Consider the following 22,126-nt stretch of genomic DNA (forward strand, 5'->3'; position numbering starts at 1 on the left):
GAGTCCTTACAGAGTGTAGCTTAGAAGGAAGGGTTCATTAAATGCTATTCATTTGTGTGTACTTCATGCCACCCCTGCATAAGTCAGTGTCCCAGTTGGGGCACCCCAGTCAAAGAAGTCTGGATCCGCCCTGTCAATAACCGACAGACAGAGGTTGGGGGGGGTTCAAATTATTTCTGCGTATCCTCCCATGATGCTTTGCTGTATCATCATCGCCCCCAGATATTAAAAGTTCCTATAGGTTTCCTCCTCACACCATCATCATCCTCATCATGTCACCTTAAAAACTCCTCCGGCGGTGACGTCACGTGAGCTGCAGCAACACGGCGCGAGGAGAGCGAGAGAGCGAGAGAGAGAGAGAGAGGGAGCAGCAGCAGCAACAGCAGCAGCGCGCGGACACAGCACAGGTGAACGCACGAGCCTCATATCCGCAGAAGGAAAAACAGCGTAGAAGAAGAAGAAGAGGAAGAAGAAGGAGGAGGAAGCCCCGCTGCGAGCAGGATTGCAGAGAAAACACCGCGGGGTTGTTTCTGTTGGCTCCTCCCGGTGCCTCCCTCTTTCCTCCCTCCACCTCCTCCTCTCTCCCGCCGGTATCGATCCATCAGCGGCCGATTGCTGATCACATTTGCTCTGGATCGACGCTTGTTGACTACAGCTGATCCAGGAAGGAAGGAAGGAAAGGAGGCAAGTGGATTTCTGACGGGGGACAAGAGTACCACCGAACCGAGCCGAACCGAACTGAACCGTGACGGGAGATGGAGGGCAAAGAGAAGGCACCGGCAGGTAGGATGGAGGGAGAGAGGGAGGAATGGGTGGAAGTTTCCTGACAGTGAGAGGGTGGATGGGAGGAAGTTGGTGCTTTTTTTCCTGCGGAGGGTGGAGATGCGGACGGGATGGAGGGGTGAGGGAGTGAGGGGGGTGATGGATGGATGGAAGGGTGGATGAAGGGAGTGATGCATGTTGGGTAGAAGTGTACTGCGGTATCCCGCTGCCCTGACTGCTGCTCACATCCTGAATGCAGCTGCACTGGAGCTTTTAGGTGTGGTTATTATGGGATGGGGTGCAGTGTGTGTGTGTGTGTGTGTGTGTGTGTGTGTGTGTGTTTGTTTTTATCCGGTGCTGAGAGAAGCCTGATGCAGCAAAACACAGAGAAAGAGAGAGACAGGTTGGCTGAAGGAGAGACAGGAGGCTTAGGAAAGAAAGAGACAGACAGGTGGTTAGACGCACATATAGCACGCCACGCCGGAGAGAAAGACAGGATGTTGCAGGCAGGCAGGTGTGAGAGTGTACATAGACAAAGCAAGGGGGTGAGACAGTTGGGACAGATAACAGGGTGGAGAGACAGACAGGACGGCAAAGAGAGGCAGTCAGGAAAGCTGACAAATACTTAAAGGAGTTGGAGACAGACAAGATGTCAGAGAGAGACAAGCTGAGGCAGACAGAAAGGCAGGAAGAGAGACAGATACCAGGTCAGGGGGGTTCAAAAGCAGAAGAACTATGACAGACAGTTGGCTGGGAGACAGGCAGGAGAGGAGAGAGACAGATACGAAGAAAGGCAGAGAGACAGACAGCCAGGTTGACAAAGAAAACTAAAAGGACAAAGCCAGGGGGTGAGACTATGGGACGGACCACAGGACAGAGAGACAGACAGGAAGGCAAAGACAGAGAGACAGGAAATAGTTGGAGTAGAGAGACAGACAGGAAAGTTGACAAATAGTTAAAGGACTTTGAGACAGACAGGAAGTCAGAGGGAAACAGATACATGGTAGGAGAGACAGGTGGGAGGCTGGGAGATAGACAGAAAGGAGAGAGACAGATAAGAACGAAGTCAGAGAGACAGTCAGCAGGATGGACAGGTAATGCAAAGACAGACAGGTAAGACGAAAGACAGGTAGTAAGAGGGGCATATAGCACGCCGGTGAGAAAGACAGGATGTTGGCAGACAGGAAGGCAGAGAGAGAGAGAGACAGTTCCCGGCAGTGAAACAGGTACAAGATCCAACAGACAGACAGGAGGACAGAGTTGAGGGACAGACAAGTTGACAAATGCTCAAGGAACATAAAGACAGACAGGGTGTCAGAGAGACAGGTATGAAGTCAGGAGGGTCAAGAAGCAGAAGGACTAGGAGAGACAGGTGGGAGGCTGGGAGACAGACAGGAGAGGAGAGAGATATATCAGAGAGACAGTCAGCTGGGTTGTCAAACAAAACCAAGAGACAGACAAGATGGAGGAGAGAACGTTAGGAGGCCCGAGGGAGAGACAGGAGAGCAGTCAGACAGATGAGAGACAGACAGCATTGGGAGAGAGACAGATGATAGGACAGAGAGACAGACCAGGTTAGAGAGACAGGTGTTGTGAGAGACAGGAGGACAGAAAGGAAGGGGACAGGGAGACAGACAGGTAATGTGACAGAGAGAGACACAGGAAGCCCAAGAAATGGAGACAGGTGGAAGGCTGGGCGACAAAGAGGGCGGAGAGACAGGCATGAGGGCAGGGCGGAGAGACAGGCATGAGGGCAGGGCCAGCAGACACGTAGTGGGACGAAGGGACAAACAAGGGTAAGGGTAGGTAGACAGGTATGAGGGTAGAGAAACAGGCAGGAGGGCAGCAGAGAGACAGACAGGAGGAAAAAGAGACAGGAGGGAAAAAAGAGAGACAGAGAGACAGGCAGGAAAGAAGAGAGACAGGCAGGAGGGTGGAGAAACACAACTTTGGGAGAGAGTTAGAAGGCAGGAAGACAGATATGAGGGCAGAGAGACAGATAATGAGCAGAGGGGCATACGGGGGAAGAGAGACAGGTATGAGTAGAGAGAAACAGGCAGGCTGGCAGCAGAAACTCAGAAAGACAGACAGGAGGGCAGACAGACAGTCAATGGGTAAGAGAGACAGACAGGATGTCTGAGAGACAGACAGGAGGCCCAAGAAATAATAAAAGTCCTGGAGACAGGCAGAAGTGAGACAGACATGAGGGTATAAAGATAGACAGCATCGAGATAAGACAGGTAGGAGGATACAGAGACAGGTCACACAGTAGAGAGACAGACAGGTGATGTACAGAGACACAGCAGACAGACAGGTAAACAGGCAGACATACTGTCAGACAGGTAACTGGGAAGAGATACAGACAGGTTTGACTGTGGAGAAACAGACAGGGTAAAGGCAGAGAGACAGATGGGCAGACAGGTATTAGGACAGAGAGATAGACAAGAGAGCAGACAGACAGACGACAGAGAGACATTTGATAGGATACAGAGAGAGAGAGACAGGTATGAGTGGAGGGAGACAGACAGGTTGAAAGCAGAGAGAGTCAGAGAGGTAACAGGACAGAGAGACAGACAGGAGATCAGACAGACAGAAAGCTTTGTTCAAAGAGTTTATGTGTGTCTGGGCGTGTCCACACATAGTGGTGCATTCTGGGACGTGTAGTCTCTGTTCTGTTGAATGAATGAGTCGTGCTCTTGATGCAGACCTTGTTAGCTTCGTTATGCTAGCATTCCTGCAGCCTCACCAACACAACAACGTATAAAATCACATAAAGAATTAAACCAGGAAAACGAGTCTGACTGAGCTTATATCGAGCACTTCAAGAGGATGTAAATGGATACAAGATGAATCAGGTTTCTTGGGGGGGATTTTTGACCTCTGACCCCTGAAGTGTGCACAGACTGTGTGCTGGGACAGTGAACCTTCGTTGCTGCTCGTCTCTGTGCTGTGGGAAGCTGTAACAGGATCAGTTTCAGACCTGAACTGAGCAAACACACAAACAAAATGTCTCCTGTTCAAACTGAACTCATTCGACTTTTATCCTCTCCTGTCACATCTCTGCGTCTCAGTCCGTCTTTGTTTTCTGAGCTACATCTGAACCCGTGTCTGCCTCCTGCTTCAGAAGGAGCTGATCGTGCACCCGCCCGTTCTCAGTCCGAAGGCGCATTTATGTTTAGTCACAGCAACCTGTTTAACCAGCTGTAAACTTCCGTGGCACTGAGGAAATCTGCTTGTTGAAAATCCACCTGAGATTCAGGTCGGGGGTGATGGACGGGCCGTAATTATCCCCGGATGTTTTCACTGTGTGTTTTTTACTCAATCAGACCGTCCGACGAGTTAAACAGGAAGAAAACAAAGCATCAGTATTTGACGACCTGGGATGAGCACGTGTTTGCTGCAGCTGAAGCTTTGTGCCAACGGACAAATCACCAGAAGAAGAATAAGTAGCAGTTTAGTTACAACAATAAGTGATATTTGAGAGCTATTCGTAAGCTAACATGCTAACACATGAATTAATGTTTAAGTAGCAAGGTAGCGGATAGAGTCTTGAGACAGAACATGGACACAGCCAGTGAGTGGATCGACACAGTTCCAGCGTGAGAGGAGGAAACATTGCAGATGAGTCTTCAGCATAAAGAAGGCCCTCACCAAGGCCTTCATTAGACCAGCTCTGCTTGTTCGCTCTGACCCACACTGGGCTGGCTCAGAGCCTTCGATGCCTCTGTATGCACTGGAGATCAGAGATCTCTGCGATCCTCTCAGGACGCGTGACGTGACTCTTGTTGTTGCTGTAAATAAGCAGCAGATTGGACGGAGAGTATTTTTGGACTGCAGCTTCCTCTCAGAGCGTCCTGTCTGCAGCGTCTCTCGCTCGGAGAGAAACCGTCTGTGATGTTTAAACTGAGGAGTCAAAAGCTGGAGTGAGTCAGCCTCCTGCTCACAACATAAACGCTGTGTAATCTCACCGACTCAGTGTTCAACCCACCTGAACTGTGATATAATTAAAGGAACAGTTCAGCGTTCTGCGAAACACTCTCTGAGACTCTCACATGGATCTGCAGGACTGAGACAGAAATGAAACCATTCTCATGTCTGCACATGTGAAGCTAAAGACAGCTAGCGTTGGCTTCATGTAGCAGCAGGGCTGCGCAACATGACAATATATATCGTCAAAACGATATGAAAATGTCTGTCATATGTGTTTCTCTATATCGTCTTTTTTATCGTCGTTTTGACAACGCTGGACGTTCTGAGCCTCGCACGTCGGAGCGAACCTGGAGCGAACCAGAGAAGGAGGCGCTGTTCATGAACACGGAGAGGGCGGACGCAGAACAGGACTCGGGCTCAGCCCAAGTGAAAACAGAAACTCTATTTGTCAGCTATTTAATTCACACAGGTTATCCACAGACAGACTTTACCAGGTGGTTATTTCAGATGGACTAATGATCTGTTAAATTACCTGAAAACTTGCTACATCGTGAAGTGTGTCGTTATCCAGACATGAAAAATCTTATGTCGTGATACAGGATTTTGGCCATATCGCCCAGCCCTATGGAGCAGTATTGTGCAGGTACAGGTTGACATTGCTTTCATTTGTTCCTTTTAAAGTTGTGAATCTGTTTTTATGTGGCTTCATGTCAACATTCATGACGACTTCCTGTAGCAGGAAATGTTCGCTCCTAGAACAGGAGCTATCCGGATCGATTTGTTGCACTTGGCTAATCGTTACTTCTTTAAAGACGTCTCTCCAAGTTTTCTTTCAGTGTTTTTGCTGCACATAAGTTACTCAAAGCAACATTTGTACATTAAAACGCTGAATTTTTATCTATGTTCCTGCGTAAATCTGATGATGAAGGAGGAAATGAGCGTGTGAGGGTGGTGCCTCGTTTTTATTTGCTACTGTTAAGGGACTTTTTAAATCGAGTCACGATGTTTCACATGAACACAGAGGAAGTAACCCTGTGATTATTTGGCTTCTGTGTTGCTGTTGCTCGTGTTTAAAAATCAGTTGCAGCAGGTTGGGACGAGACACGGCTTCTGTTAGCGTGAAGCCTGAAAACGGCCAGCCTGGCTCTGACCAATGATGACGAAATCCACAGATCAGCTCCTGTAAAGTGTGAGCAGTGAGCATGTTGTATGTTTGTTTGATCTGTACAAAGTGAAAGCTGAGGTCGTTGCACAGGAAGTTAAGGTCCAGACCTCTTCATGGCCGGGAGCAGTGACCTCCTGAAGTGCTCTCGTCTTTGACACAGGAGAGAAAATGTGAGAACTTTAAGTATCATAGGTCATCATCAGTAATCATAGTTTTCTGCATCTTACCGGCCGGCTCATAAAGTTACCTGATAGTTTTCTCAAAATTGTTCTTATGTAACTTTTTACAGAGATTTACCTGAATTGAATCTCTGCTGTAAACATGAAGAAACATGAAGAAACATGAAGAAACAGCGCACATGCTGAAGTTGTTATTCATGACAGCAGGCACACAGTCAGCCATCAGCCTACGTCCTGCTGTCGGAGGGTGCTGCGGTCTAAGTGTTGGCAGTATTTGATGCACTGGACGTCCTCTGATATAACAACCTTTATACGTCAACAAGCAACACACCTGAAAATCTGACTGATTCTACATTAGAGTGTTTTCATACCAAACCGTCTGAGTGGTGAGAGAGAGGTGAAGGCAGTCCTCGGTCTACAGACTACTGCCACCTGCTGGTATGGAGGGTCATTCTTCCCACGCAGGTGCAGAACGTACGTGCTCGTTTTCTAGTCTGTGGTCTTTGCGGTGTGTTCAGGTGCAACAGTGTGTGAGGGCTCTGATGCACACTTTTCAACGCCAAGTTGGGTACTTTCCGTCAGTCCGTAAATCTGCAGACTTCCTGTGGGAATTACCCAGAATTCATTGCAAATTTGTTGATGCAAAGAATGTGATTGTCCAGCCCCCCAATAAAGCAGACAGACAGGTAATGGGAAGAGATACAGACAGGAACACAGACAGACAGGTTTGAGTGCAGAGGGAGAGAGAGAGAGAGAGACGATGCAGAGAGACAGACAGGAGAGCAAACAGACACACAGATGTAAGACAGAGAGACATTTAAAAGGAGAGAGAGACAGGTATGAGTGTGGAGAGAGACCACAGACTGTATAAAAAGATGGCCGACATGACAGCTCCCTAACAGTGAAGCCAAACCCTCTCTGTCGCCCCCTGCTGACTGGCTGCAGTATAGCTCATAAAGCCCGCCTCCTCCATGTTAACAGATGGGACATGAGTCAAACTATAAAATCAAAATACACGTCAAATACATTTTTCTCAAACATGGTTTCTGTCATTATAGTTAGTTCTTATCATGCTGATTTATGTCACAGTGTTCATTTTTATCACAAGTTTATTTTTAATTCGTTATTTGATGCTGTCAAAATGATGATTGACAGCTCTGTTGACAAATTCAGCTCCTGCAGCCGATCAGTTCCTGATTAGCCGAGTGGAGGACGAACGTCACTACAGTCATTGAAGTTTCCATACCTGTGAACTTTAACCTCAGACCAACACAAGAAGCTGTTCTGCTGTTAAACACGCCGGCGTGCGGGATCCTTGCTGTCCAGTAAGTTAAGTGTGTGTTTTGGTTAGCGGAAGTGGCTACGGTGGCGCCACCCGCCGATCTCTACTGCGCAGACTCTGGCTCCAAATGATGTCACCATCGCAACATGGCAGCGCCTATCACAGGGGCTATTTTGGCTTCACTTTCGTACAATGGGAGCAGATGGAGACATGTTGTCCATCTATACATACAGTGATTGAGAGAGACAGACAGGAAGAAAGCAGGGAGAGGGAGACAGGGGCCGGACAGGTGATGGGACAGAGAGACAGACAGGAGAGCATTAATGTGTACAGGTAACACTACGGTGCAGTACAAAGTGTTATGCAGTATTTACTGTGATTGACAGCCTTAAAGAGGCGGGGCTTAATGTAATCACAGGGAGTTGCTGTCTGTGTGTGTGTGTATGTGCGCAGGTCAGGTCAGGTCAGGTAAAGTTTCAGTGTGTTTGTTTACAGCAGATCGGCGGGTTGTTTTATTGATCCTGGGATCAGATCCACACGATTCAGGACTGTAGTGACTCGCTGAAACCTGAGAGACCCAACCGCACACACACACACACACACACACACACACACACACACACACACACAGGGTCCCACAGGAGGTGTGTATTTCATGTCGATTTCTGTTTGTTTTTCTGCTGAGAATCACCCAAACACTGTCTGTATCAGTGTGTGTGTGTGTGTGTGTGTGTGTGTGTGTGCGCGTGTGTGATTCTAGTTGTGTGATGGAGATGACAGCTCTGGGCAACCCCTTCCTCTACCCAAACACACCTTTACCTTGTGTCCTTGGCGTGTTGGAGCCCTCAGGTGTCCTTGGCGTGTCGGACCCCTCAGGTGTCCTTGGCGTGTCGGAGCCCTCAGGTGTCCTTGGCGTGTTGGAGCCCTCAGGTGTCCTTGGCGTGTTGGAGCCCTCAGGTGGGCTCAGTCTGCAGCAGAACAGCTTCTTGTGTCGGTCTGAAGCAGATATTCACGTTGATGGAAAGTTCAATGACTGTAGTGTTAGTGTTAGTTACGTTTCCTCTCGCCGTTCCTCCTCTACTCTGCTACTCGGGAACAGAACGCTGCAGGAGCCCCATTTGTCCACAGAGCTGTCAATCATGAGGCCACACCCCCTTTTTATAGCATCAAATAACTAATTAAAAGTAAACTTGTGATAAAAATGAACTCTTGGACATAAATCAGCAGGATAAGAACTAACTATAATGACAGAAACCATGTTTGAGAAAAATGTATTTGACGTGTATTTTGATTTTATAGTTTGACTCATGTCCCATCTGTTAACATGGAGGAGGCGGGGCTTATGAGCTATACTGCAGCCAGTCAGCAGGGGGCGACAGAGAGGGTTTGGCTTCACTGTTAGGGAGCTGTCATGTCAGCCATCTTTTTATACAGGATATGATCTGCTCCAGTTAGATCCTCAGTTGGTGATGCTGCACAGACTTATGGGATATGAAGTCGACGTCTTTGCACAAGCTTCAGTTCCCTACTTACCTTTGAACAGCTGCTTCAACATTCTCTGTGTGTGTGTGCGCGTGTTTGTGTGTGTAGAAACACAGTCATCAGCCTCTGTGTGCTGAGCTCAGCATCTCCTGCTGTTTATGTTCGTCTCCAGTCCAGTGGAGGAGGGGAGTGTGTGTGTGTGTGTGTGTGTGTGTGTGTGTGTGTGTGTGTGCCCCTCCCTGTTTTACGGCCTTTGTTCTCTGCACTGGTTCCTCTGGTCTCCATCACACAGCCTGTAATGAAGTGATTGTGTTAGTGTTGGATTTTATTTAAATAACGAGTCAGTCGATCAGAAAACCAAACTCCATCATCACCTGTCCTCTCACTCAGCTGGTTAACCTCCCTCCTCCTCCTGAGCTGTGTCTGATGAACTCTCCTGCTGCTTCCAGCTCCTTCAGGCTGACCAGTGCCCAGTGTGCTGAGCTGTTAGCTCGGATCAGTACCAGGATTTCTCTGATGGACACCAACTACCGGCGTTCTGTTTCAGCTGTGGAGCGCCTGTCCATCTGTCTCTCTGTCTGAGTGGCAGTTTCACTGTATCTAGCAAGTCACAGGTGGGCTGAGATCTGTCTCACTACAGCGCTATGAAGCCACAACAAACAGATGTTACTGAGATTTAATGACAATAAACAGGCTGAGAGGATGCTGAGAGAACTACATCAGGAGGCAGGGTTGTAAAGAGGCTGAGGTCATGCTTTGTCAGGTCTGTCTGTGAGACGACAAGAAAACTACTTTAAAATGCTCATTTTTTGAGTGGGGTTTGGTTTAAGCATCTTTCATGAAACATCAGGACTTCAGGTAAATGCATGAAGACTTTCTTGATAGATCATTGAGCAAATTTCTATATTGAGTTGAATAAAAAATTAACTTTCAAGACTCACATCTTAAAAACATCAAAATAAATGTTTTGCTTTCAGTCTGACGCCACCTTTCGAACAGTTTGAGAGACTTTCTTCAGCTCATCATGAAAGCTCTGCATCGTGTTTCTAATAGTTTATATAAAAGGATTAAACAGAGTGCAGTAAAGTGATCCACAGCCTTCATCCCCTCCCAGGAGCCTCATTTCACTCAACATAATCAATGCTAATGCGTTAGCATGGAGCTTAATATCACTCATTATAATCAATGCTAAAGTGTTAGCATGGAGCTAATGGATGCAGTGATGGACGATGATGTCATCTACATTCTCATAATGTAACCTGCGTGTCGACAAACGGGACGCTGGTGTGTTCCTTTAAGGGTATCACCATGGAGACAGAGTGAAGGGGCGAGAGACAGCGAATGAGAGTGTGTGTTAGAGAGAGAGAGAGAGAGGAAGAGGGAGCGGGCGATCGAGCCTAACCTTAAAGTGTATCGTCATGTAGAGAGAGAGAGAGTCAGCAGACCTTTCAATAATTTATGAGGCTCTTCTCCAAATGGTCTCTGCAACACACACGCCAAAACGCACACATACTCACACTCACACACACACACACACACACACACACACACACACACACACACACACAGTAGGTTGTAATGCGGCTGTGTGGCTGCAGCAGCAGATGAACAGGACGGATGTCTGAGTGCTGCAGCGCTGCATTAACACTCCCATCAGCTTCACCTACTACACACACACACACACACACACACACACACACACATACACACACACACACACACACACACACACACACACACACACACACACATACACACACACACACACACACACACACACACACTGTAACAGACTGTATGCAGCTCTAACCAGCTCCTGAGACAGGAAGCATTTACCCCATCAAAATAAGAGTCCTCTACAGTTTGTACACAATGTGCAGATCCCAAAGACTGGACAAAAAGTGGATGTGGCCTCAGTGCAGACGAGTCTTAAACCTGCATCCTTTCTAATGTCCAGCAGGGGGCGTCTCCAGTCTGATTCTATAGAAGTCTATGAGAACATGCTCCTCCTCCTCTCCTGATGTATTCCCTCAGTAAACATGTTCCTGATGAGTTTATGGTCTCAGCCTCTAGTTTCAAGTCTTCTTCAACACAGCATGATGTTCATTTAATCACTGATGCTCCCACTGAGAGTCACACAGACCAGGAAGAGGGGAGGGGTTAGGGCGGGGCTACCTTTGAGTGACAACAGACAAGTCTGACACAGAGTTTACAACATCCGGTGTTGAAAAATGAAGCCAAGGCGGAAGTGCAAAAACCTGCAGTTCCACCGAGTGGCCACACAAAACAAGAAATAACATTACAGCAGAAATAAACATGTTTACAGCCTGGTACAAAACTTTTCCCTGGAGAGATTACAGCGGACCGTAGTGATGAGAAGATCAGCTATTTTACGTTTCCCGTTACGTGTCGGCTCGCCGCTCTCTCACCGGGCGAGCGAGCAGAGAGTCGGCTACTTCTTCAGTCTGATAACTAAACACCTGCAGTCAGTCACCGACAGAATCTCCTCCTGGCAAAGTTAAACCAGCTCATTCATGATTTATACAGTCTGTGGCTAATAACCGTTAGCTACACTGAGGAGCATATAGCCTAGCTTCTTAGCCGTAGCTGTCTGATTCATGCGGCCCGCCCATAGAGCTCAGTCATATTCTTCAGCTCGCTCCCGCTCCGCCTCTTTGCCTGCCTCTTGATTAGCCGGCTCTGGCATTTCCAATATGGCGACCGCCAGCGCCGGTGGAATTCGGGCTTCAAAATGCTTCTTCAGAAACCAATGGGTGACGTCACTGAGACTACGTCCATTATTTACACAGTCTATGGATTACACTCAGTTGTGTGCTGTTTTTTTATTTATATGTTAGCACTGATTAGCAGCTATCTGTGTCTGTGTGCACCATACCTGGCTCGTTAGCTCGTTCACTGTTTGTCATACACGCTTGTATTTGTAATGACTTGAAGAGCATTTATTTTTAGTTAACTGATTCATTTGGACTCTGTTACCTTCCACAAGCTCTCTTTGCTTCTTTAGTCTTATAAATAATCATCTCTGCTCAGCTTCTATCTCACAGAGAATCTCTTTCTGTGGGAAGCACTGCGGCTAACATGCTAATGAGCCAGATAAAGATTGGCTATTGGAAGCCGCTCCCTCCTCTCTAGCTTCACCTTCAGTTTCAAATATGGTCACTTCCTGCTCCAAAGAAAACAAGATGGCGGCACCAGGATGCCAAACTGAAGGCTTTAAATCAGCAGACCACAGTCCCATGTGTGACGTCGCGGTGGATGCTGGTTATTGCTGCATGTGAGATTTATTCACATTATTTCCACATTGGGCTCCAAAAACATTTTCATCACAACCTGAACCAGGAAATCAATAAGTGCAGATGTAAAAAATTATGAGACAAGAGGCTGAAAAGGAGCACAGATCAGCCCATGGGTGTGTACTCTGTGCACACACACACACACACACACACACACACACACACACACACACTGAGGAACAGATGTTTCCACGCCGGCTCCTCAGATGTGAGACAGGTTGCAGGAAACAGTGATGCAGTTAACCCTTCGTCCTTCACTGCTGCTCTCTGTCTGCTGCAGCTCTCCTCCTCTTCCTCCTCAGTCACACCCTGATGGCTCGCCTCCTGCTGCTGCCTGCCCCCTGCTGGTCGCTCTGAGAACTGTCTCTGCAGTGCAGCTCAAACACAAACACTGGCTGCTGTCTGGTTCTGTCCGACACAAGGGGAGAGTCAGAGCGACACGTGTCACCTGTCGACTGTGTTTCAGCTGAGAGTCTCCCGCTGTGACATCACGTGAAGGTCGGGTTCAAAGAGGAAGACGATGATGACGAGTCATGAATGATAATGAGCTCAGCCAACACGAGCACATGAACAGACTCCAGATCAGACGGCAGCTCAGATACTCTTCAACATTTAGAAAGAAAAGCAACAAAAATAATGTTCACAGAGACACGTTAGTCCTTTTTCACCAACATGTGATCTGATGAAACATGTCTGCATCTTTATAACCCGGGGACGAATACTGACGAAACTCAGCTTTCAAGTTATGTAAGATAAAAACTCAAGGTGTCCCAACATTTCAGCATTGTCATGAAAACATACACACATTTTTCTATCCAACATAACATATAAGATGATGTCAGTGAGAAAGAAAAACATGGGAGACAACCAAAAGCAAAAGAAGGTCCTGAAAAGAAACCCGGTGCAGTGAGTCGTTGTCACCTGCTATTCTGTAAACGACGAAATGTTTCAGCTAAAAGGACGAACAGGAGCATGTTAGGGTGCCGGATGTTTCACAGAAGATAGACTGCAGTCAAACATCATCGTGAACGGAAGCTGAAGCCAACATTAGTGCAGCAGCCGCAGCTCACGTATTGATTTTAATATTCCCTGTTTGAAATATTCATCATCACTTTACGGCCATTAGGTCCATTACTGCATCAGCGCTCTCATTCTCCATCAAGTGCTTTAAAGCTCAGAGATGTGACAGTGCAGAATCTGTCTGAGCAAAACAACGTCAGGAAGAGAGGAAGACGTCGTTTCTTCTCCTCCTTCTTCTCTTTTTGGCGAAAACCTTCAGCCTTCGTTTTATGGACTGCTGTGTGAAGCCCCGAGTTCAGCCAACCCTGAGCAACCGCCATCTTGGTTTTCTTAAACCAGAAGTGACCGGATTTGGACTAGAGGGAAGCTACACATCTCTGTGTCCGTATCCTGATTGACAGGTCGCCTTGGTCAAAATGTCTATCACAGGTAGCCCCGCCCTAACCCCTCCCCTCTTCCTGGTCTGTGTGACTCAATGGGAGCATCAGTGACTTAATGAACATCATGCTGAGTTTACTGAGGGAATACATCAGGAGAGGAGGAGGAGCATGTTCTCATAGACTTCTATAGGATCAGACCGGAGACGCCCCCTGCTGGACATTACATGGAATTTCTGTTTTAGAAACTTTATCAAGTTATTAAATTAATAATTTATAAGTAATAATAAACTGTGGTGAGTTCAGTGTCTGTAATAACAGTGGGACAGTTGAGTGTCTGTGGTTAGTTCAGTGTCTGTAATAACAGTGGGACACTTGAGTGTCTGTGGTTAGTTCGGTGTCTGTAATAACAGTGGGACACTTGAGTGTCTGTGGTTAGTTCGGTGTCTGTAATAACAGTGGGACAGTTGAGTGTCTGTGGTTAGTTCAGTGTCTGTAATAACAGTGGGACAGTGGAGTGTCTGTGGTGAGTTCAGTGTCTGTAATAACAGTGGGACACTTGAGTCTGTGGTTAGTTCGGTGTCTGTAATAACAGTGGGACACTTGAGTGTCTGTGGTTAGTTCAGTGTCTGTAATAAAAGTGGGACAGTGGAGTGTCTGTGGTTAGTTCGGTGTCTGTAATAACAGTGGGACACTTGAGTGTCTGTGGTTAGTTCGGTGTCTGTAATAACAGTGGGACAGTGGAGTGTCTGTGCTGAGTTCGGTGTCTGTAATAACAGTGGGACACTTGAGTGTCTGTGCTGAGTTCGGTGTCTGTAATAACAGTGGGACACTTGAGTGTCTGTGGTTAGTTCGGTGTCTGTAATAACAGTGGGACAGTGGAGTGTCTGTGCTGAGTTCAGTGTCTGTAATAACAGTGGGACACTTGAGTGTCTGTGGTTAGTTTGGTGTCTGTAATAACAGTGGGACACTTGAGTGTCTGTGGTTAGTTCAGTGTCTGTAATAACAGTGGGACACTTGAGTGTCTGTGGTTAGTTCAGTGTCTGTAATAACAGTGGGACAGTTGAGTGTCTGTGGTGAGTTCAGTGTCTGTAATAACAGTGGGACAGTGGAGTGTCTGTGGTTAGTTCAGTGTCTGTAATAACAGTGGGACACTTGAGTGTCTGTGGTTAGTTCAGTGTCTGTAATAACAGTGGGACAGTGGAGTGTCTGTGGTTAGTTCAGTGTCTGTAATAACAGTGGGACACTTGAGTGTCTGTGGTTAGTTCGGTGTCTGTAATAACAGTGGGACAGTGGAGTGTCTGTGGTGAGTTCAGTGTCTGTAATAACAGTGGGACAGTGGAGTGTCTGTGCTGAGTTCGGTGTCTGTAATAACAGTGGGACACTTGAGTGTCTGTGGTTAGTTCAGTGTCTGTAATAACAGTGGGACAGTGGAGTGTCTGTGCTGAGTTCGGTGTCTGTAATAACAGTGGGACACTTGAGTGTCTGTGGTTAGTTCAGTGTCTGTAATAACAGTGGGACAGTGGAGTGTCTGTGGTGAGTTCGGTGTCTGTAATAACAGTGGGACAGTGGAGTGTCTGTGGTTAGTTCAGTGTCTGTAATAACAGTGGGACAGTGGAGTGTCTGTAACTTCACAGTCTCCTACAAAATAAAAGTCGACCTTCTTTAATGAACGCCTCGTTTATTTTGGTTCCACATTTGACGGGCAGAGGAACAGGAACACTGCGACACGTTCAGGTTCTGTCTGACACTCGTGACTTTCGACAACAGAAAGTTTCACTCAGTGTTGTTCTCGAGCTCTGGAGGCTCCCTGCTGTGTCTGCTGCTCTCTCTGTCTGTGTCGGTGAAACAGCAGCTGTCTGAGTGTCGTCACATGGAGGCGTGAGCTGCTGGAGGTGCAGACGGAGTGTAATGACTCCTCTGATCCTCTCTGAGTGTGTTTAAAGGTGACTGACAGCCAGCTGCAGTCACACACTCATTGATTCGATCTGTGACTGATTAACTGACCGCCTGAGGACTCTGACGCCGAGTCAGGTTGTTGTGGTGCGCGATGACCCGGTACTGCAGCCTGCTCCGTCGCCTGCTGTCCGGTGAGAGTAAAGGGGAGCAGGCAGACGAGGAGGAGGGCAGCGTTCACAGGGAGAGCAGCCAGCAGGGTGAGTCCTCCCCCAGCACTGAGCTCTACTTACTGATTACAGAGTGAAACCTGCCTGCAGGAGCGTGCTGTGATGGTTTCCTATTAAAGTTATTTCCCTCTTCAAGATCAGTGATGGTGGAAACAGAGGGAGCAGTCTGCTGGAAGGGATTCCATCTTTGGGCCTAAAGTGCAACAACAAAGATGTCTACAGGAGCCAGAAAGTTGAACAGATGAGATGAGATCAGATTTAGGTTCAGCTTCGTGGGTCGAATATGTTCAAGCATTTAAGTTAATCAGAGTCTGGTTGTCAGCAGCTCTCAGGGGGCTCATGCTAGTGCCAACAGCTGGATGTGCTGCAGGGTTCATGTTATGTTTGTCACTTTAAATCTGTGTGCTTTAAGTTTTGATATACGAGTGTAATTTATCATCATGTATGTGTGTAACAAATACACACTTCAGGTTAAATTGTCAATTGTTTGCACAGGGTTTGGTTCAGGCTTTGATGTACCAGAGACTGAAATGCAAAGAACATGCAAATAATATTCAAGAACATGAAAATACACAGGAACAGTTTCAGCTCAGTGTGTGTGTGTGTGTGTGTGTGTGTGTGTGTGTGTGTGTGGGCGAGCCCTGTGTGCAGTGTGCTGTATAAACATATATGTGTGTTTCCTGGACTCAGATGGAGGTGGCTTTAGGATTTAGGAAGCTTTAATTCCCTCTTTGAACAATTTAAAAACCTTTATTATCTCTGCATGGTCGCGTTACACACTGGAGCATTTTAGCATCAAGCCTTTGAATCAATTCGTGCTTGTGATATTTAAAGGTGTCAACAGGTAAAAGCAGGTTTGTAGAGATAAAGAAGACGGAGTGTACAGACTCAGATTAAAGCTGACGCATCAGAATCGGAGGCAGGTTTGTTGCTCAGGTTTTTAAATAGGAGGGAAACATTCACAGATGAGGAAGGCTGGAATAAAAAGAAATGTTTTCTCCGCTGAGATGACTGAAAGGTGCTCAGAAGGCTGCTTTCTGAAACAAGTAATGTTAGTAAAGATTATTATTTCACATTATTAATAGGGATGCACGATATTATCGGCACGTTGTCTGTTTCTACAGATTATGGCTTCAAAGTGACATATCGGCATCGACAGATATGTCATTTGTCTGCAGATATTTTCCGCCGATAAAACAACACTTTCATTCTGACAAAACGCTCGATGATTCCCTAAAATAGCTTGACGCAAGGCTACGACATTAACTCAGCACGAGTGTGTCTGCAGAAAGTCATCAACAATATAATAAAGCCTAAACAGTGACAGAAACTCGAGCCGATGAACAGAAGCTAAACTTTCACAACTCTTAACTAGCTCACAGTTCGCTCACATTCTCTTCATTTTACAAACACGCTGAAAATACGCTCGCAGCCAAAGCCGACGCTAACAGAGAGTAACATAAACATCAGAGCAAAACTAACTCACATATTCATGGACGCACACGATAGCAAGAGTCCGTCTGCGATCCCTGATGTCTCCGTAGCAGGTGCAGTAAACAAGTCCAGGCATGTCTCCCGCACTGCCGTGTTTCGGGGGGGATGCTGCATATCGGCTTATCGGATATTGGCAAAAAATCAACCTCGAGGTGCAAACTGAACTGTAGTTTGTGTGTTGCTCTGTTTAACGTTGATGTTATCGCGTGATTTCACAATCTTGCACGATAACGTAGTTCTCCCGCAATCTTTTGATATCGCTGCGTGGGCCAGTGCTCCGCTGCGCTCCGCTGCGCTGCGGATCAGACACGCTTCCTGTGGGCGAGGACTTGCGCCGTCTGACGGACCAGAACCGCGGCGCAGACGGAACGTGCCGGACGCGGATCCTGTGGGATCGAGGCGTAATTATTAAACGTGTGACGCTCTGCTACATGTGCAGCAGACAGTGCTGAGAGGAGTGTAAGCTATGCAGTCAGAGCGCCCTCTGCTGGAAAAACTACATGATGACACTGTTTCTGAATCATCCCACACAATTTCTGCTTTATATGTTCTGTAATAAAACTTTAATATTGATGCATAACTGAAAACATAAACAGGAGACGGATTTATCTGTGAGAGGAACAAGTCAGACGATAATATCTGTCGTGCATTAGAAGAACTGCGTGTGAGTGAGTGAAGAATCATTAACATAAAACCTTACCATAGAAAATATGTAAATATGTCTGTTTAGATATTTAAAGAGCTTCACAGTGTTGAAAAGGAAGGAGCAGACATATGGACGTGTGGAGTGTGAGATACTTCGATCAGACTTCAGAGGTTTAAACACGTTACAGGTCGTTTTTCCTCGACATGTTTTAATGAAACAAGATGGTGATATAAAGTGTGTACCTCCTCCTCCTCCTCCTCCTCCTCCTATAAATATCAGTGTGAATGTCTGTGATCAGCTCTCAGTGTCTCACACCTTCATCATGACCTCCTCTCTCACTGAGATCTCTTTACACACACATTTTTACACACTCACACTCTGTGCATGTGCTGCTCTATAAAACACGACACTGTTGTCCTTCTTTCAAACCATCAACTATGTGTAAATATGGGAAATATCAATTATCTACAGTCTGTCATTTACACCTCCTACATCTGCCCGACAACAGGGGAACTCTTGTTACTCACAGAGCTGCAGTTTATGTTGTTACTGCTTGTTTTGACCACCAGGGGGCAGCAGGACTTTACAGCAAGCTGACAGACACAAACATGTTATCAGCTTGTTATGTCATTTTTGCAACACAAAAACACAAACAGAACAGATAACATCCAGAGCAGCAGCTGCTGTGTCCTGTGAGCTTAAATCAGTGTTTTTCTGAATGGAGTCTGGTGTGTCTGCAGAGAGCGATGTAACGTCTGTGTGTGGTTAAAACAATCATCTTCCTCTGTAACAAAAAGGTCTATCTCTGTAGGGATCCTTTCTGTCATGTTGTCACACACTTAGAAGAACAATCTGAGCCTGTCAGTGGAAACAACAAGAACTTTTAGTGGACGACCTTTGACCCATCAAGGATTATGTTGCAGCCATTACAGCCTGTTTCACTGCTGCAGGTGTAATGCCATAATGTTTTGTACCTGTTATTCATGTAGAGTTTAAAGAACACTGATCTACATTTTAAATCATGTCAGATTTTTTCTGTAGTTTCTGATTTTGCATCATCACAGCTTCGGGAAAGGAAGTGACTTTACTCGACTTGAACCATTCGTCGATTGATCTCTAAGTTAACGGACAGATAATTATCTGTAACTATTTTATTGACCGATGAATCGTTTCAGTCTTTTTTAAGTGAAACTGTGGAACACCTGCTGATTCAGCCTCTTTAATGTGAGGACATGGTGCTTCTCCTGGACAGTGATGACAGTAGACGTCACTTTAGATGCTGAGAAACACTTTTAAATTAAAAACTCTTGTTATAAAGATATCAGCAGAAATAATTTGTCGTGCCGTCAAATCTCTCTGCGCTAAAATGAAGCTTTAAGCACAGCTGTGAACTCCAGGGTGAGCTGTTCCACCTGCAGAGACCTGGATGTCACCGACAGAGAAACTCAGAGAGAAAAACTGTTTTAGCTGCGACAGAAACAGAACTCAGGACTGAAATAACCCTCAGCAGGCCGGCGTGTGTGTGTGTGTGTGTGTGTGTGTGTGTGGGTGGGTGTGTGTGTGTGTGTGTGTGTGTGTGTGTGTGTGTGTGTGTGTGTGGGTGGGTGTGTGTGTGTGTGTGTGTGGGTGTGTGTGTGTGTGTGTGACCTTCAGCGTGGAGTCTCAGTTTTATTTACAGTGCTGTGTGTTTGTGTGGAGCAGCTGTGTGCGTCCTCGGCTCCTTCAGCAGCTCGTGTCTCTGCAGTCGCGCCGTCAGTGAGTGATGTCATAATGACACAAACATCAGCTCCTCAAGCCGTCGACGCCGCTCTGCTGGAAACGTGTTGAACATTTGTGATGAAGTCACATAAAGCGAGACGCAGCAACGCTCCACAGAGCTGTGGTCGATCGTTTTGAAACAAACGTCGAACATTTTCAGCTTTCAGCGTCTTTAAAGTTTGTTTTTGCTGCTTTTTGTCTTTTAATCAATAAAACTTTTCCTCACAATGATCTGTAGATTAACTGTACATTTCAGCCCAACAACAACAACGACAACGACAACGACAACAACAACGACACACCTTCTGACAACTTGTAAACAAAGTTGAAGTTTGAAAGTCTCAGAAATGAAACCAGAACAGCAGTCCAGTCTGTCAGTCAGAAACGTCACCTTGTCACTGCCATGAGAACAATAAGAAGATGTAACTCATAAAATCATTGTGTTGTTTTCATATAAAAATTATAATAAACTTTATTTAACGAGCTCTTTTCAAAAAACAGAAAGAAAGGAAGTTAAATAAAAACGACCTTTAACTCAGGTTCATGATTCACGTCTCCATCAGTGAACTGTTCCTCCTCTCTGTCTCCCTCTGCTGGACACTTTCATTAGTGCTGCCCTGCATTCAGTCACCTTTGCCCTCAGAGCTTCCTTCTGTCCTCTCACCTTTAACCCTTTCATGACGAGCTAATAAAAGTACTTTTTTTTTTGTCTCTGTTGGAGGTGGAAACACAAAATATACTGTGACTCTGAAACTACACGTGGAAACACGCAGCCAAAGTGAAACGATTTCACTTCAGAATTTAATCTGTTCACAAATTTCTGACAAAAAGTCACAAAAATAAGTTTAATTTTTCAAGCTGACTGATTTTAACTGAATCGATTCGTTATTGAATTTAAGTTCTTCTGAAGCCAAACTTCTGATTCAACTTGTTTTTGGGCTACGGAAGCCCTGAGCGGACATTCATCCATACATTGTATTTCCTCTGTTTTCCTGTGATAACGAGTCATTTCAGTTGTTTTCTCCAGATGTCGACTTATTGATCTCGTTATCTCGAGATATCAAAGCTGGTTTTCTCGTGATTACGGGATAATAATCGATAGAAACAGAACAACCGGCTGCTCACTGTGATGTCACAGAGCAGGACATGCAGCCGTCGCCCACGCTGAGGAGGTCCGTTCAGCCTGTTTGTTTTAGGGGGATACGAGTTTTTAAGTCGACAAGATTAATAAGTCGAGATCTCAATAGAACAACTGAAATCGTTATCACGGGAAACAGAGGACATACAATGTATGGCTGCATGTCCCCTCAGGGCCTCCGTACATCCCTGTAACAAACTGTTCCGCGTTGACAGACATTGATACGTTTATATTTAACAGTATAAACTTCTATATTTGGCATTCACGTCCTGCTAAACAAAGCTGTCAGCTGTGCGTCAGGATCAGACCGCAGACTGGAGCAGGCAGATAAAATGAGTGAGTGTATTGATCCTGCGTTTGTGCTTTTAAACAGAACCCGTTTTATCTTGGTCTTTGGATGTTTTGGACAGAACCTTCCTGCTGCCTGGCGTGCGTCCTCCAGCCGCCTGCCGCCGGGTTTTACAGTAAAGAGGTGCACTTTATAAATATCCTTCACTAAACATGTTAACACAAGCAAAGAACACGTGAGCACAAGGTCTGTAGTTCAGCGTCTTATTCAACACTACAGTCTGCATGTGTGTGTCTGCTGACAGAGTCATGGCTCAGCTTCATTATCATGTCGGGAGTTACAGATGACATCATCATCCTGTCATGTGTTCTCACATTATCTTCATGGTTCTCTGTGGAACATCATGATGGAAACTAAAGGGTTAAAACAACGCTGAACCAAAGCCTGCCGCCTACATTACCCACAGTGCACCTCTTCTTCCTGAGACAGTCTGTTCTGGGTTTTGGATGCAGCTGCAGATCAGTGAGGACGCGTTTAAAGCTGCTGCTTGTTTTCAGAGTCATGAATGTTTCAGCAGAACAGTTACCAAACACTGCTGTGTGTGTGTGTGTGTGTGTGTGTGTGTGTGTGTGTGTGTGTGTGTGTGTGTGTGTGGTTGTGTGTGTGTGTGTGTGTGTGTGTGCGCGCGCAGGAGATCAGCTGACTCATAGCAGTGTGTGAGCTGTAGTTCTCCTGGTGTCCAGCAGGTGGCGGTGTTTCTCCACTCTTCTCTGTTCAGTGTGATGTCATCAGAGGCTGCAGCTGATTGGTCCATCACTGATTCAAACTTTATTGATCACACTCAGAGACACAGAGAACAAACACTTTTAGGACGTTTATATTTAAATATAATCAAAGAAGTGATAACAAACAAAAACAACGATATAAACCAAATAATTTTATCTGAACAAATATATTAAAATTAAAAGTAAAAATGTGTAACAACAGGAGATGAATGAGATAGTTACAGATATTATATGTTATATAATAAACTGAGTAAATACATGAAATATATATAATATAATATTTATACTGAGGGAAGATTCTGCTACAGATTCTGTTCAATGTCAGCAGCTGATCGTCTGTCATGATAATTTATTATCATTATATATATATATATATTGA

At 45.9% G+C, this 22,126-nt stretch overlaps 1 protein-coding gene across 1 annotated transcript in view; it reads left to right on the forward strand.

The window, feature by feature from the left end:
* Positions 1–329: 329 nt before the first annotated feature.
* The window catches only part of LOC138596799 (fibroblast growth factor 12-like), a 50,272-nt gene continuing 28,475 nt past the window's right edge, over positions 330–22,126 (forward strand). The window contains exon 1 of the mRNA XM_069668164.1: positions 330–783. Coding sequence (XP_069524265.1) covers positions 756–783 — 28 coding nt within the window. The 5' untranslated portion in view covers positions 330–755. The remainder of the gene's footprint in view (positions 784–22,126) is intronic.

The sequence above is a fragment of the Semicossyphus pulcher genome, unplaced genomic scaffold (assembly GCF_022749685.1).
Source record: "Semicossyphus pulcher isolate SPU_LCO1_2020_fin unplaced genomic scaffold, fSemPul1.0.p SCAF_19, whole genome shotgun sequence".
Classification (NCBI taxonomy): Eukaryota; Metazoa; Chordata; class Actinopteri; order Labriformes; family Labridae; genus Semicossyphus; species Semicossyphus pulcher.